General features: G+C 32.7%; 3 protein-coding genes across 3 annotated transcripts; all 3 read left to right on the forward strand.

The window, feature by feature from the left end:
- The first annotated feature begins 670 nt into the window (after positions 1-670).
- LOC103498000 (S-protein homolog 1-like) lies at positions 671-1502 on the forward strand. Its single transcript, XM_008460449.2, has 2 exons — positions 671-746; positions 1132-1502. The coding sequence occupies exons 1-2, from the start codon at positions 671-673 to the stop codon at positions 1500-1502; spliced, it is 447 nt and encodes a 148-aa protein (XP_008458671.1).
- A 3699-nt stretch (positions 1503-5201) lies between these two features.
- LOC103497676 (auxin-responsive protein SAUR36-like) lies at positions 5202-6043 on the forward strand. Its single transcript, XM_008459930.3, has one exon. It carries the CDS (start codon positions 5300-5302, stop codon positions 5822-5824), a length of 525 nt encoding a protein of 174 aa, XP_008458152.1. The 5' UTR covers positions 5202-5299; the 3' UTR covers positions 5825-6043.
- A 9075-nt stretch (positions 6044-15118) lies between these two features.
- LOC103497675 (UDP-glycosyltransferase 75C1-like) lies at positions 15119-16789 on the forward strand. Its single transcript, XM_008459929.3, has one exon. The coding sequence runs from the start codon at positions 15200-15202 to the stop codon at positions 16595-16597; it is 1398 nt and encodes a 465-aa protein (XP_008458151.2). The 5' UTR covers positions 15119-15199; the 3' UTR covers positions 16598-16789.
- Positions 16790-17950: the final 1161 nt, after the last annotated feature.

The following is a 17950-nucleotide window of genomic DNA, read 5'->3' on the forward strand; positions in this document are numbered from 1 at the left end:
TGGGGTCCATCTCTTTTGTCTTGTAGGCAACTTCATGCATAAAAATTAAATCAAATTTCTAACTTCAACCTTAATCGTACATATTGAGCTACATTCTTTTTTACGTATTAAGATCGAAAAAAATAGACATTTTTATTGTATAATTATTTTTTATAAATCTAATTCGAAAATAATTTTATTTAGAGAAACGAAATATAATATGATATTTCAATTTAACTCGACTTAACTCGAGAGCACTCCAAACACAAACAATCTAACTTTATCCAAATAATTTAATTACATACATCCGAGTAAACTTAATTTTCAACGATTCATTGAACTAATTAAACATTAAAAACCTATTTTTTTCTAAAATTAATACGCTAAACGTTTAAAAGTTGGCTAAGAAAAGGCAAAGAAACAACTTTCACATTCATTTATAACCCTTGTAATTGAAAGTTGGCCAAATTGCAGTTAATTATTAAAGAGATTATTGTTCAAAGTTCTAAAAACGCTAATGTTAATTTATAACATATTTATGAATTGTTAGTTAGAATAATTTCTTTTTTACTAAAGATAACAAAGTACCCTTTGAATTCTTAAAGATTAAAGAGAGGATGAGAACAGTATAAATATCTACAAAGAAAACACATTTGGAAACAAAATACACCATTATTGAATATCATACATCATGGAGGCTCTCAAATCTTTTGCACTTTTGATTTTGGTTTTGGCATTTGCATGGAAAGTCGATCAATGTTATTGTGGTACGTTTAAGTTATTATTAGGCTTTTAGTTTTTAAAATTAATGTTAGAATTGTTTTTAAATATATCAAAATGAACCAAAATACTTACCGAATAATATACTCAATATCTCATATTAGTAGTTTTCTCTCGAATTTTGCTATATTGGTAAACTTTTAATACATCCAAAATAATACTATTTCCTAAAATACGGATAATTATTAGGAGAACATATTCTCTATTATATTTTTGTTCTTTAAATCTATTTAAGTTTTATAAAATGAAGAAAAAATATTATCAAATTGTGTCGATCCTTTTTTGAAATCTTATATATATAGCTCTTATGGTTCGACATTTGGGTACTTCATAACCAAATCAAATAATTAGCCATATTTTTTTTGGTTGCAGGAGGAGATTCGAAGTACCAGCTTCCATTGACGGACTGGCAAGTAACGATTATAAACTATCAAATAAATGCATCTCTAGAGGTTCATTGCAAATCAAAAGACGACGATTTAGGCGTACACGTGATACAGAATGAAGGAGAGCGTTATAGCTGGGGATTCAAGGAGAATTGGCTGCAAACAACTAAGTTTTGGTGCAACTTTCAAAGCAGATTAGGGCATGCTTCGTTTGAGGTATTTTGGCCAGAGACAGGAACTTGGCTTTCAGATCGTTGTAGTAATTCAAATTGTGTTTGGGTTGCTTCTAATGACGGCTTCTCTTTGCTTAATGGTCCTGCAAAAACATTGGAGTTTCAACATCCATGGCTACACTAGAATAATATATATATGATGTATAACAATTACATATTTACTATAAAATAAAACAACAACCCTACTGAACTTATCTTTTGCTTTATATTGCATATAATAGCTATATACAACAGCAAATCCAGAACTTTTGTGTTGTGAAAATTCCTATGCATGAAACAAAATGTAAACGACTTTAAAAGTTGTCTATTGGGAACTATTACACATAGAAAAATGAATAGAATGATTCAAACACTTCAATAGAATCATACCATGAAGCCAAGAAACTTCCTTTTATATTCAGCTTTGGCAACCATGGCCTGCTTCATTAATCTTATCTCTCATCTCTAGCTGTCCTTATTTTGTTTCAGTTTTGTTATCAAATGATTTCTTTTTCTTTTTCTTTTTTACATTTATATGATATCTAAACTTTATATTAAATATATTACATAGATTGCAAACATAATCTTATTGAATAATGCACCGTATATTAAAAACAAAATTATTGAAACATAAAACTCAAAAGATCTTATTTAAAGCACTATGTTGAAACAAGTTCATAAATTATATAGGAAAGTATGAATCATTTAAAGCACTATATTTAAAGTATGCACGCCGCGCTTGGCACTCTGCGTGCACGCCCCACACACCCCCCGAAGGGCATGGCACATGGTGGGCACGGAAGAGGTACAATAACCTCTCAAGTATTTTTGTCATGCACCGTAGGCGTTCGTGTGCAAGCCTCGGCCATGGGCATGCGGCGCGTGCAGAGTTATATATTATTTCATATTTTGCGTATTTTTATGGAACTAGACCGAAATTAGTAGTTTTTATTTTGATAAATAAAAAGAGAGTAACCTTTAAAGTAACAATGATAATTTTCTTTAGAAAGGAGGAGAACAGGAAGAACTTGCAATACAAAGGAAAACTTTCACTTTGGGTGATGCGTGTCACACATAGTCTAATGTTTAAGCCAGAGATTGAACGAGTATGATCGACTTTGAGATTTGTTGATTGTGAGAGTGGACTACTTCTTCAAATGATCTCCATTGCTATTCTTCTAACCCCATAATTTTAAAATTCCATCCTAATCGGAGTGTAACAATATAATGTTCAATCATTTTGACTAAATGGTGTAAATTTTGGAGATTTGTGTGATACTATTAATCTAAATTTGTCGTCTTCAAGAAAAAAAAGTGCTTCTAACTAATGAAAAAGGTTTGCTCGGTAGAACGTATTCAAAATTGTAGGGCCAATAATACTAAAAAACAAAGATGAAGATCACATTGCATATATATGATATATATATATATAGTGCATGTGGGCATATATTGTTGAAATTTTGCATTTTGGTACACTTTCTTAATCAAAGATATTAAGAGATAAGATTTGGAAAAGAAAAAGGGTTGATCAATATTCAATAATCCAAAAAGTGATGTCTACTTTATATATTTTAAAGTTTGATTTACAAATAAATAGTAGAGAAAATGTATGTAGTTATCTAAAGCAAATATATCACTTATCATATAATTATATCTTATGATCCATAGATTGTGAGATCACTAGTTTCTATTTGTTTTATAAATTTTAAAATGCAAAACTTTTAGTACGTAATGATTGTTAGTTTCATTTCGATTTATATAAATATCATATAAAAGACATGAGATTTGAGTTATATTTCAATTTCATGAATATAACAGAGTTTCATTATTTAGTTTTGAACTTTGATTTCTTTATCAAAGATTCACCCTAAAAACGTTGTTTATTAATTAATTTAGGAAAAATAATAACAATTCTAATATAACTTTATCACTATTGAACTTAAATATTTACAAAAATATAATAAAAATATTATCGTTCATCTATAATGAACTATAATGAATTATTATATTTATAAATATTATCGAAAGGTTTATCACATAAATAATCTTTCATTCCACACCCCAAAATTGATTCATGGTGGCATATAAAGAAAAAGTGGAAAGAAATAAAATGAATATAATGTTTCAATCCCCTCCAAATTCAATATTTTGCAGCCAATAGAGTCAACTATGTATACTAACTTTGTATTCATATAAAAGTTAACTAGACATCATCTTTAGTGGGGAATCCTTTGCATATAGTGTACAAAAATGGACTTAAAAATAATTTTTAATTTCTTCAAGTCATATTTGAATTGGTTTTTGTTTTGTTTTCTAATTAAGGTTGTCTTCCTCTAAATTCCAAACATATGAATAAAATACTACCTTTAGTCTTTTGCTGATTATTTTTTTCTAATTAGATTTTGGCAATTATAAATCTCCTAAACTTGTAATTTCAATCTATAAAGTTAAATATAATCTATTCTTTTTATTGCTACGATACATCGTTGCATCGAAAAAAATATTAAACTTGAAAATTTAGACACCGTAGTTTAACTTTAGTTAAATTGTAACAACAAGAATGTATTTTTTTATTATATTTTATGAACAAAATTTTTATTTAGGTTTCTTTTTCAAGTTTGTATATTAATTAAGAACTTAAATAAAGGGATAACATGAAGCTTTCAACTTAAAAGGAAAAAAATGAATAATTAAAAGAAAACGAACGAACAAAATTAAAAAAAAAAGGAATGTAAACCACATACACCCACTTTTTAGTTTGACTCTTTTAGGTTTTCTTTTTGAATAAATTTTTCAAAATACAACCGTTACGAAGATCGAACATAACTTTAATTTGAAAAAAAAAAGTTTGTCAATTATTACTAATTAAGTTATGATCTTTTTTTAAAAGTTTTTATTTTTGGTGATATTATTACTTTTCTACTTTCACATAAGCAAATAGATACATATTGGATTCTTTTTAGGAGAAATATGTAAAATATAATCTCCAAACGATCCATTTGAAACTTTTCTGGTTAGTCATTAATCTTTTAAAATTATTAATATTACTCGTAGATTATTTTTTTTTTAAATTATTTTGAATAAATTTGTCAAATTTGGTTTAAAAAAATTGTACAAGTGATTAAGATTATTGTTTTATTGACATATTTGATCAAATAATTCTTATCATACTTGTCATATGAATTTTTTATACAAGTAAAATCAAACGCATGCTTACAAAAAAATCCATAGGTTCCGAAATAAAATGATATCACATCTCTTAAATATACCTATACAAAATCCATGGATTAGGTTCCAATTGACATATTTGTCAAAAGAAATTTTAAGAGAGTTTTGACTCAATTCGTAAAGCTTGACTAATATGACCTAATTAAATCTAAATAAATGGATAACACAAATTAAATGACATAGGTTGAATTTGAGTGTTAGTCGCCCTTCTTTTTCTTTTTTGATTTGGGAAATATTCAACCCTAAAATAAGATTATATATTTATAAAATTGATGTTCCTCTTACCAAGTCTCCTCCACCACCACTCCATAGAACACTAAACTCTTTGATTAACAATTATTTTTTAAAAGATAGCTCTTTTAATTAACACTTATCTTCGTATTTGACTCTTAATTTGGAAGAATAACCTAACAAAAATGGCATGCATTAAAAATTATTTGCCACCTCATTGGCGGCCCAAAATGTAAATATTAAACAAATAAATTCCGTAAAGAATAAGTACTACGGTGTTTTGAAGATTACTATATAAAATATATACATATCCTATATAGTACTATACACACTATATATACTAATAAAGAAAAGAAAACATAGCTATCGCTACAAGACATAATCAACTAATTTATATATTTATTCAACTTCCATTGTAGTCTCTAGTATCCATACTCTCTCACAAATCTCCATCTCTTTCCTCTTTTTCTCTCTATTTTTCTTATGAAAAAGCTCCGACGCTTTAAGCTTCGAAAGCGTCTTATTCTTTTCTCGAGGTGGTTTGGTCGAAATATTCGACCGATGACATCGTTGTCATCGGCTAGATACTACAGACTGAGCCAGGGTGACTCGTTGAAAGAACCCAAGTTGTCGTCAAAGCTCCTCAGTTGGGGTCGTCAGCTGAGTTTTCTTCGACAACGTGTGTCGAGCGAGGAGAAGCCTGACCTAGTGCCGAAAGGTCAGTTGGCGGTGTATGTTGGAGAAAGCGGAGGAGGGTTGAGTCGGGTTTTGGTGCCGGTGGTGTATTTCAAACACAAGCTTTTCATTGAGCTACTAAGGGAGGCGGAGGAGGAATATGGGTTTAGACATGAGAAAGGGATTACTTTGCCTTGTGGGTATTCGGAGTTTGAGAGGATTCAGACTAAGATTAGAGATTGTGGACGGAGTTGGCCGCGGTGGAGGAGCTCCGGCAGCTGCTGCTCGCCGGAGGGGGATGATGTTGATTTGTGGAGGCTCTTGGAACTTTGATTGAAAAGATCGATCAAGAGATGAGTGGTTTTTGACTTTTCTTCTGTGGTGGCTGGTTTTGGACTTTTTTTAATGTGCGGATGTGATGTAAATTAGTTTTTTAGTTTATACTGAAAAGTAATATTAATATTTTGAAAAATTAATACTTGCTTACTGGGACTCCTCATTGACTTTTTCTATGTGTGGTTTTTATTTGTCATATGAAAATATGTTTCTTTCTATTGCACATGGAATCTGATAATATAATACAAGGTTAAAAAACTTTGAAACGAAAGGGAAAAAAGGAAAGAGAAAGAGGAAAGAAAAGGAAAGGAAGACACTAAAATTGGAAATGAAGTAGGCGGTTGGTATCTTGGCCGGTGGAAAGCACGGTCAACTTATAACTGCCAACTCTCAGTAGCATCTCGCTTACATATATTTTTTCCTCACTCAATCTCTGCTCTCTTCTTCTTCACTCCATTCTCAAGCATTCTCACCAAGCTTTTCTCTTTGATGGTATAAGGTTATGCAAATCTGCTTTCTTTTCGTTTTTGGTTTTCGATTCTTCTTTTCTGCACATGAAGTCTTAACTTTTATGGGTATGGCGGCCTATTTCGATGAAGGGATTTCCTCCCCCTCGTTTTGATTACAGGAGAATTTGGGTGTTTCGTTTGTGTTCATTGCTTTAATTCTATGATTCTCAAATCAATTTTATTTTTTGATCGATGGGTTGTGTTATATTGAATCATTTAGTTTCTTTTTGCAACCGGGGTTTCTAAGAATGTGCTTTATTGTTCTGAATTTTCTCTTGCTAACTTTCGTCTAGGCTTTGACCACGAGCAATGTGAGAGATATGTACTAGTGCGTGGATCAATTTCTGTGACATATTTGAGCACAAGACAGAGTAATAGATGTCAATTTGTTGAAACGGAAAGGTACTTTAACCAAGCGGTTGATAGGTGGAGGGTCAAAATAGTCCAGAGAATCCTCGTAAAGGTGGGGGTCAACGTAAGCTTCAATCGAGAGTTGTAAAGGAGGACTCTTTTCCCAACTTCAAACTCTTTCGGTGCTATCATCCGGTCATGGAACTCCTTTGTCCTTTCCTTGTAAATCAAGGAATTTTCAAAAGATTTCAATCTAAGCTCCTGCAATTGCCTTTGCTAGTCACCTTTGGATCCCAATTAGATTGTTTAACAGCCCAATAAGCACAACGATCTCCACTGGTAGGTGACAAGCTTTCCCATAGATCATCCTATAAGGAGTCATCCCTATTGGGCATCATCCAATCTCAAACTCCAACCTCTCCTACTAGGGTTCACCACCTTCTCTAAGATAGATTTCACTTCCCTATTAAAAACCTACACCTGCCTGTTTGTCTGAGGATGGTATGGAGTGGCAATGCGGTGTTGAACACCATATTTCTTTAGACCCTGGTCACTAATGATAGCTCGTGGAAAACCAAACTTGTTAAGGATGTTAGACTTCAAAAAACCTGCAACCACTTTAGAATCATCAGTAACAGTGGCTTTTGCTTCCACCCATTTGGAAACAAAGTCCACAACGAGAAGAATATATTTAAATCCACGAGAAGAAGGACAAGGACCCATAAAATCTAATCCCCGACATCAAATATTTCACAAAATTGCATAGGGACATGAGACATTTCATTCCTACGAGAGAATCCCTCAGACTTCTGACATCTTTCACATGTTTTGCAATAAAAACATGCAAATCGTGTGTCTCAATACAATCCTGAGTCTAGGGTATTATGAAGGTTTTGTGGTTAGAAAGAAGAATTTCCAGATTCCCATCCTTTAATATGCCAACGACACACTCCTGTTTTGCAAGTATGATGAGGCTATGATGCTCTTCAAGCTAAAGGAAGCTATTAGATTGTTTGAATGGCCGGGAAATTAGGGTGTAAGGCGGAAAAACTTTCATTTTTACTTCGGACTCCCCTTGGGAGGTTATTCGAGGGAAATGATATTCTGCAACCAGTGATTGACCGGGTTCATAAAAAACTGGAAAGAGAGAAGAAAAGGTTTAATATCTCAAAAGGAGGAAGGCAAACTTTATGTAAATAGGTTTTGGCTAACCTTCCCACTTATTACTTGTCTCTCTTCGCCATTCCTGACAATGTGGCTTCTTCCTTGGAAAAACTAGTGAGAAACTTCTTCTGGGAAGTACATTCAGGAAGTAAAATAAATCATCTGGTGAATAGGAACAAAGTTACACTTTCTCATCTTGATGGGGGTCTTGGATTAGGAGGCATCAAAATTCAAAACACAGCTCTTCTTGCTAAATAGGGCTGGAGAGTCTTGATGGAAGGTAACATTATGGAGACAAGTTATAAGAAGTTTTCATGGTAAAGAGCCCTTTGATTTGGACATGGTGGGTAAATCCGGTAATAGTTTGAAGAGTCCCAGGGTTAGCATTTCTGGATTATGGCTTTTGGCCTTCTAAATTGCTCCTCAATCATGCAAAGAAAGATCCCCAGCAGTTGTCTTTTGCCCGCTTTGTATGAAGGACAGTGAAGACCTGCTGCATTTATTTATTAACTGTCCTTATTCAGCCAAATGGTGGGGGAATATGTTCAACATTTTTGATGTGACTTGGGCTCTTGATGGAGCCTTAAGCTTGAACGTCTTTCAACTGCTTAGGGGTCCGCCACAAGAGGCCGAGAATAATTTGAAAAATAGGTCGAAAGCAATGCTTGCAGAACTTTCGTTCAAATGTAATCAATGAATCTTTCATGACAAGGCAAGGGGCTGGCCTGAAACTTTGGACACTGCAAAAAGAAATGCCATTCAATGATTATTTCATTAAAGATTTATGCTTAAACTGGTAGGCTTTCATCTCACAACCCATATAATGTACACCTGATCTCTCTGCCTTTTATCAGAAGTTCAAGATTCGCAAGCTTGTTGAAGTTTTAGCTGAAATCCTCCTATTTTTATTTACTTTTTTGCTCATTAGGAGATATTAGTTCTGGTCTTGTTTTGTTACTGTTTATCACTTGTTGTTCTTTAGAAACCATCTTGTTGTTGCCTTGTTTGGTGGTTGTGCTAGTTTAGTAGGAGTTTCTATGTTTTTTTGAATGTATTACTGGATACGATGATGACAACCTAGTTGGAATGTTCGGGGCACTTCTTGATCCTCTTTTTGGCTTCTTTATTTGCCTCATTCTATAACTCTCTTGTATCATTCTGAATAGCGGCAGGCTCTTGGATAGCTCTAATGTCCCAGAAATGAAAAAAAAAAATTGCCATGAACCTCATTCTTCAATTCAATAGTTGCCAGTAAAAAACCACTAAAATTCTGTCTTTCTTTGATTTTAGCTTCCAACACATTGGTCATATTAAGAGTGCATGTCTAATGAAATATTTTCAAGGCACCAAAATCATTTCCAATTGCAGCAAAGACGTCATTTTTTCCGTAATCAAGAGGGAGATTTTTTATGGAGATCCACCCACCAAAACCCCTAATAAATTCCGGCCTACTATGCTTGAACTATAACTATAATAACGTTATTAGAATCTTTGAAGGCCCCATATTTTTTTGACCCGTTGATATAGTTTGGTAAGAGGTGTGGCCTCACGGGGAAATCATCAATCCCCATCCCTGCTATTTTGGTGCTGATATTACCCAGAACATGAATAGTAAAATTTCATAAAGTTCTAAGGAAATGAAATTTAATTGACCACTCTTTGTTGACACCACATTTATGTTCATAAAATTTATTTCTTTTCCCTTTTCAGAGTCTCATGCAAAGGCTTGTAAGAGCCTGGAGAGGCTGATGCGTAATTTTCTTTGGGAAGGGGTTGACAGAGGGAAAAGTAGGACTCACGTATGATTAGGTGGTGGGAGATCATTGAGATCTATTGATAAGGGGGTCTTGAGATTAGCAATCTGAGGTTACTCCACAAAGCTTTGTTGGCTAAAGTGCTTGCGGCGTTTCTCGTTAGCAGTGTGGATAAGGACCCTAGTGAATTTTGGTCCATTTTTTGCTGCATAGTTCGAGTCTTGGGGGTGCCTCTTTGGGTTGGATTTTTTGTATATTCGTGTATTCTTTCATTTTTCTCCCGATGAAAGTTCTTTCTATTACAAAAAAGAATCAATACTTACTAATTAGAGTCTCACCATGTAGGGGTGCCTCTTTGGGTTGAATTTTTTGTATGCCCATGTATTCTTTAATTTTTTTTCTCAATAACAGTCGTTTACAATTTAAGAGCGGGAATGAGTTGGGGATACCCTATCGATTCCCACCTCGTCCACGATAAATGACCTCTTTACTGTACCTAGTTTCTCCCACATCCACAGTCAAATTGAGGATTTCCCCTCCTTGACTGGGGTAGGTACTCGTAAGTTGATCGAGGAGCTCGTTACTATACCCAGCTTGACACCCATTTGTGGTCAAACTGGAGATTTTCCTGCCTTGATTGGGGTAGGTACCCCGTAAGTTTTTTTTGCTAACCATGGGACCTCATTTGCCCCACCAATTTTCTTACTGATCCAGTCATATAAGAGTTGCTTAATAACTCTGTATTTGAAGTGCAGAGTTCTAGAAAAGGGTGAGTTTGTGTTTTTGGTGCATATTTGTTTAAAATCTGATTTTCAATTACTTGATTTTTTTTTTCACTAGATTTTGTTTTGTGAATTATTTAATTAGTGTTAGACGAAAGTAATATGCATTTTCTGTAATATGTGAGCAAAATGTTTCCCTGTTCAACAGTTTTGTAGTGGGAGAGAAAAAGTTCTCCTCAAGTTAGAATGGGAATAGAGATGGGAAATGTTTTTCATTCTAGTTTCCTCGCATTTATTATTATACTTTAGAAAACTTCTGCATATAGTCCATTGCCATCTTGATATGTAATTCTTAAACATGCTCCTTCAAAATGGTATCTTTAAATCTATTGATGTTTTCTCTTTCTACTGTTTTGGATCCTCAACTTTCTCTATTTGAATAGGGATTCTTACAAGAACTATTTAAACGAAGATTCAAACAATGAATTTCAAGAGAATTTTTGTAGGGATGGAGAAAGAAATGGGGGTGGAGATGAAGATAAACCATCCCCGTCCGATGTACATCTCCAGTTTTTGTTCATTTAATCTGTTTGTTCTGCTTAGGATTTGAAAAATGACCTGAAAAATCAGAGGATACAAGGACTTAAAATCCTTGGATACAAATCTTAGTTCTAGTTTTTGGTTATAAGGTCCCTACTTGTTAGGTGTGTGGTGTGTTTTTCTTGAGTGAATGTGACAACTAATAAAGTTATGTCAAAGAAAAGTTAAAACTTTATGATATTTATTTTCTTTTCCACAATTTTTGTTTCTATGAACAGACAAAGGAAGTCAAGCTCAAGTTCAGTGCTCTAACTAACTATGTCTTTTCATATATATCCATTTTTCAATACTGACTAATGGAATCTAGACCTCTAAAGTTAGCTTTTAATGTAACTAACATGAATTATATATAGTTTAATGCTAATATAAAATCTCCAAATACAAAATAGCCATTGTATAGTGTATGCATGTGGTTATTTTTTTAGCAACTTGATTTCTGTCATTTTTTGGTTTTGGTTATTGTACTTGATTTGCTAATAACGTGGCGTTTGGATTGGGTTGGGTTGCAAGATGTTAATTCTTAGGAGAAAGATAAGGAAACTTTCCCGAGGGTGGTCCATGAACATCCCTAGTTTTGGAAATGGAGGATTCTTGTTCATGACAAAACCTTTTAACAGAACACATGCTAAACTTGAAACATTATTGCATCATATATTCTCAATAAATTTTTTCTAGTACTATAAAATTAAATTATTTACTTTTTCTCTCAACATTTAACTCGATTTTAAATTAATTAGAAAAAATATCAAGTTATTCTCCTAAAATTTGAAGATTGTATCAATCTAAACTCTAAACTTTTGTAAATATATCAATCTGTCGACATTAGTATTAAAGATCAAAAGTGAGTATGTAGTGAAATTTTGAGGTTATAAGTGTAAATATTAAAACGTATTGATCAAATTAAAGCAACTCAAAATTTAAGAACTAAAAGTGTAATACTCGAAAACGTAGGAGCTAAAAGGATTTCTTTTTCCTTTATCGTTTTATTTCATGAGCAGCACACAATTGTTAAGGTGAACATATCGAGTAGTACTTTGTAATACTAGAACTTTTGAGAAAATTTCTAAATACTCCTATAGTATCATGCTCTCTTTGTTCACACTATAAATTTGTTTTAACAAATCGACAAATACAAAGTGATGTGTTAGTGGATCCCACTTTATTTTGTTTTTGAAAGAACATATGTAACATGTCACAATAAAATGAAGAGAGGAAAGCAAATTTACTCAAAAAAAAATTATTCTGATAGCCTGTCGAGATCGAAATATCACGAAACAAATGATATTTATTCCCTTTCAAGCTTGTAGCAAGTAGGAGCATATAGTCTCCATAGCTAACTTAGAAAGAGATCTTAACCTTTAACTCGAATTCAAATGGTCACAAGGGTTTTTGAGAGTTTTAATTGCAAATGAAAATAAATGGCAATAATATATAAGCCTGGGTATTTTAGCCAAATTATTAACATACAAACATGCTCTAGCCTTTGTTCTATAGAGATTAACACACCTTGATGCATTTTTCTATACCAGCAAGAAACATACAATACCTTCACAATGCACTTCATCCCTCCCCCTAAGATAGAGAACTTACTTTAGCATAATGTGCCAAGTGAGTTTTAGTGTTCCAATAAATGAAAATACATGAAGGTAAAGGATGGGATTGAGAAAATACAGAAAAGAAAAATTGTGTTGGAGGCTCCAAAATTGAGGATATATTAACATAATTCAAACAAAATTTAATTGTTGCCCACGTCGCAATCTCTAAAGATAGCATCGTAGAGCTAGGCACTCTTTCCCGTAACACAATTCTAAGCGTTGTTATCAATCCACCTGCTGCTAAGCATTCTAATCCTACACTAATTTGCGTGCTTCTAGAGAATGTTTGCGTAGGGGTCATCTCTCTTACTTTGCTTTTCTCTCTCTTTATGGTTGATGCTCCAAGGCTTTTTTTTTTTCTCCTATCAAGAAAAAGGTTGAATAATATGAAAATTTTCTCAAACTACTTTCATTATTTCACTTGACACGAAAATATAATATTAAGAATTTATATATGCAATGGTCCATAAAATAAATAAATAAATAATAAATGAATATTATGTGAAAATTACGCACCCCACATGGTGCCACATCACGTGTACACGTAGCATACGTTACGTCATCAGAGTGACGATTCAACCATTTCGTAAGTGATGAGAACATAATTCCATTTTGTTGTGTTTCAGCAAACTTTTTCTTTACTTTTCAAAAAATTTGAAAAAAGAGAAAGCAATTTTTATTTGATTGCCACTCTCTATCCATTCTTTTATCTCAAAATATTATCTCATCTCATACCTAATTTTTTTTATGTGCATGCATTAAATTTTTTTGTTTACAAAGCATAATGAAGCTGGGAATATCCAATTTTGTAATTACCTCTTGCATTTTATTAATTTCTACTCTAAACTTACCATTTTCTCATAATTAAATTAGTATATCCTTGACGTATATTATTAATTTTTCTTCGACATATCGATATTTTCATACTTTTATAAGTTTGAAATTGATATTAAGGATTAGTCGATATTTTTATTGCATCATAACAAAATATGTAAAACATAGAAAAGAAAAAACAAAATTGTACTAATGTAAATATATAGTATAAATAATAGACATTTTAATTAATTCAAAATCGTAAAATGTTTGTTTTCAATTAATTTTTTGAGTTAAAATTCTTCCAAAAATGATTAAATTGTTGAAAATATTTATAAATATAATAAAATTTTCAATTTATATAAGATATAAATAGACTCTAATATTTGTAAATGTTTTTGTTCATTTTACTATATTTGAAAATAATTTTAATTTTTATTTATTTATCTGATCGCTTGATTTTATATGTAATTAAATCTAATCACATCCTAAAATGGTAGAACCATGTTTGAGGAATTCATTTTCATAGATCTACAAATTATATATAAGTTTTAAGAATGTATAATTGCATTAGCAAAAGAATATGAATAATTTAATTTACATATTTAAAGAATCAAAGTTGTATGTATTTTGACTTTTTGTCGATCCAATTTGGAGAATACAGTTTGAGCAACTTTTCCTTTAAGTTATTTAAATCCTTTGGAGTTATCTCTCTCATGGTAAAGATGGTGTAAGAAGACGTTACCAACCTAACTTACCATTTGTAACATACCAAAGAAAATACACTTAATAGAATGGAATTATAACCCAACAAAACTTTAATTATTAGATTTCTCTAAGCCAATTTAAAAGGGAGAAACAGAAGAAGAAATGGTTAAACCCAATTAAAAATCAATAAATTACTAGATACAAGTTTAAAAGTTTAATAAGCTCATACTTTCTGAGTGCTTAAAAATTACTTTTAGCCCTTAAAATTCAAAGACATACCTAATAATGGTTAATTTGTTTGTTCGTTCTATATTATGACTAGGGTAACGATATTTTTGTTGATTTAAGTTTTTTTTTGGTGAAATAAGATGGGGGATTATATGAATTAACAACACATGTAAGTAAAATGTTAGGGACCGTTTGGGTGAAGGATTGAGTTATGGAGGGTTAATGTTATGATAAAACTAAGTAGTTTTATCATAACATGTGTTGGAGGGAAAAGTTTTAAAATGTAGTTTTATGATAAGATGTGTTTGGAACAATGATTTGAAAATGTAGTTTTACAGGAGAATTGAAGATATTAGATTAGGGGGAATTGAAAAAGGTTTAAGAAGAAGGAGAAAGAGGAAAGAGATCCGGTTATGATAACACTAACACAAGGGTTATGATAACCTTTCCCTCAAACAAGGGTTGGGTTACCATAACCCACCCTAACATTGATAACCTTTGGACCAAACGGTCGGTGAGTAAGTTGTGACGAACATGGTAGAGACTCATGGTGAGGTTCATGCAATCTAGTCGAGAAAAGACGAGTTGATCGGTACCTGACCTAAACAAATTGATAACTACTTTAGAATAGATTCCAAGTAACTTTTTAGATGCAGGAGGATGTAACTATTTAAATATATAAGTGAGAAACAATAATATCTTTGTTAGTACAAAATTTTGTTTTATGTGAAAACAAAAAGAATCCAAAACCAACTCGGACAATTACACATTTAGTTATATATTTGTTCTAAATTAACATATTCCCATTAACAGTTTCCATTTCTGTGGGGTTTGCACTCAAAATTTCTCATTATAAATATGGTAACCATCCAATAGCTCCAGATTAAACTCAAAAAGAGAGTACAATTTTCATATCACATTAGTTTCCATGACAGAACCTCACGTCCTATTGGTAGCATTAGCCACACACGGCCATTTCAATCCAGGCCTCCACTTAGCCAACATCCTCTCCCACGGCGGCCTCCACGTGACCTTTGCCACCTCCTCCTCTGTCCTCTGCCGTCTCCCGAAACTCCCCTCCTCCCCACGCCTCTCCTTTGCCTTCTTCTCCGACGGCCAAGAGGACGGTTTCAAACCCGGCAATGACGTCGTCCCATTTCTCTCTCAATTTGAGCTCCAAGCCTCCAGAGCCATCCATGATATCATCCTCAAATCCAAAGCCAGCGGAAAGCCAATCTCTTTCGTTCTTTACTCTTTGCTCACTCCGTGGATGGCCAATGTCGCCCGCTCATTCGACCTCCCGGCCGCTCTTTTCTGGAATCAATCCGCTGCTGTTTTCGCGATTTACTATCATTTCTTCAATGGCTACAGAGAAGTTATTCAAAATTGCTTCTCTCATCCTTGTATTAATATTAACTTGCCTGGCCTTCCTTCATTGAACTCTAAACAACTTCCTTCCTTATGCAACCCAGCAAACTCCAACTCTTTTGTTCTAAAACTCTTTGAATCCCATTTTCAAGTCCTAAAACAAGAACCCCACTTGAAAATTTTGATCAACTCTTTCGAAGAGCTCGAACACGACGTTTTTAGAGCTAATAACATGGCGAATTTAATCCCCATTGGACCCGTATTGCCCACCAAAACTATCGAGCAACTGAATAATGAAAAAAATTTAGGTGCATTCAAGGTCACACCCATAAGTTGCAGTCCACCCAACAGTCGAGATGAATCTAAGTATTATACGTGGCTGAATTCAAAGCCGAAATCTTCAGTGGTGTACGTGTCGTTTGGAAGCATTGCGGCAGTATCAAAGGCGCAATTGGAGGAGATTGGGAGAGCGTTGTTGGATTATGGTGGAGAGTTTTTGTGGGTGATGAGGAAAATGGCTCATGGGAATGAAAAAGACATGTTGAGCTGCCTAGATGAGCTAGAGGCCAAAGGGAAGGTAGTTGCATGGTGTTCGCAATTGGAGGTGTTGTCGAATCCAGCAATTGGGTGTTTCTTGACACATTGTGGGTGGAATTCTTCAATGGAAAGTCTCGTGTGCGGGGTGCCGGTGGTGGCGTTTCCACAATGGACGGACCAAGGGACCAATGCCAAGATTATTGAAGACATGTCTAAGAGTGGAGTGAAGTTGAGAGTGAATGAAAATGGCATTGTTGAGAGAGGAGAGATCAAGAAATGCTTGGAGATGGTCATGGGGGAGGGAGATAAAGGGGAAGGTTTTAGAAGGAATGCTAAGAAATGGAAGGAGTTGGCCAATAAAGCTACCACTAAGGGAGGTTCTTCCTATGTCAACATTAGAAATTTTATAGATCATCTTTAATTTGTCAATAACTAAAATAGTTATTCCTAAAAAAAAATGGAAATGTATACTTTTGTTTTTAAGAAATAAGTCGTCTCTATATTAAATAAGATTGAATTGTAAAATTCAATTCATATATGTTAAAAAAAAAAAAAGAGCTCTACCATTGTTTGATGATAAAACAAAATAAATGATCTCCATAGTTTGATAAAACATTCCTAAATAGTCTTGGTCTTCTTTTATAAACAAGAGTAATATATATTGTTTGGGATTTGTTTTGATAAAATAATATATTATCTTGTGGAGAGATGCAAGGCAATTTGAAGACCAATCACATGATTCATGACAACTCTTGTTGACGTCTCATCACATTGAAAAGTATTACACACTAGCATTGGTTAACGAACGCTTTGGGCTCATTATTGACTTGACACCAATCACCAACTTGTCGGTATTCAACACATGGTCAATTTTGCATGTTCTTGGAGTCGGATTATATAATAGTTTATCCATTTTGGTCGGTTCAAACTAAAACATTAAAAAGTTAGTCGACTTCATGTAGTCGGCAAACTAAATTGGATACAAAGAAAGGAAAACTTATCGCGAATTACAAACTATTTAGGGGTTTTTTAAAAAGTATAATAAATCTTTATATAACAATTTTAAAAATGAAAAAATCATATTAAAAAATATTAAAGATATCCCAACCAACACGTGATTAATCAATAACATGTGTGCGCGAGTAATCTTCTTTTAATCGATCATGTACTACAATCTAATCTAAATAAATGATCTACGATCATTTAGATCATGAAACACGATATTATGTAGTTCTTTTTTAACGATAAAAAAAAACTACAAATTTACAATCATTTAAAACGATATTTAAAAAGATCTTGACATTCTAAGGAAAATGAAGAAGAATATTGAAACAATCGTGAAATAGCTTCATCGTATTGATCATTTAAAACGATCTTGATATTTTGAGAAAGATGAAAAAGCTAAGAATATTGAAACAATCATGAAATAGCTTCAAAGAATCTTGCTGAAAATGATGAAAAATGAAATATGAAATTTCAACAAAAAAGTAAGTCGTTTAAAAATAGAAAAAAGAAAATCTGGAACATGAATGAATAGATTACAAAGTAAATGAATAAATCGCAAAGAAGAAAAAAAAAGTGATAAATCGTCTGCAATATTCAAGGATAAATTTGAAATTTATGAAAATACAATGGTGGTTTCCTAGGATTTTTTTTTATATGAGTTATAAATATTTTTTAGTTTTGTTACATTTGTATAAATTATCCAACTACTTACGAATATATATCAAAATTTTAGATTATATCAATTTATTTAAAATAATAATATTAGATT

This window comes from Cucumis melo, chromosome 11, assembly GCF_025177605.1.
Source record: "Cucumis melo cultivar AY chromosome 11, USDA_Cmelo_AY_1.0, whole genome shotgun sequence".
NCBI classification, from domain to species: Eukaryota; Viridiplantae; Streptophyta; class Magnoliopsida; order Cucurbitales; family Cucurbitaceae; genus Cucumis; species Cucumis melo.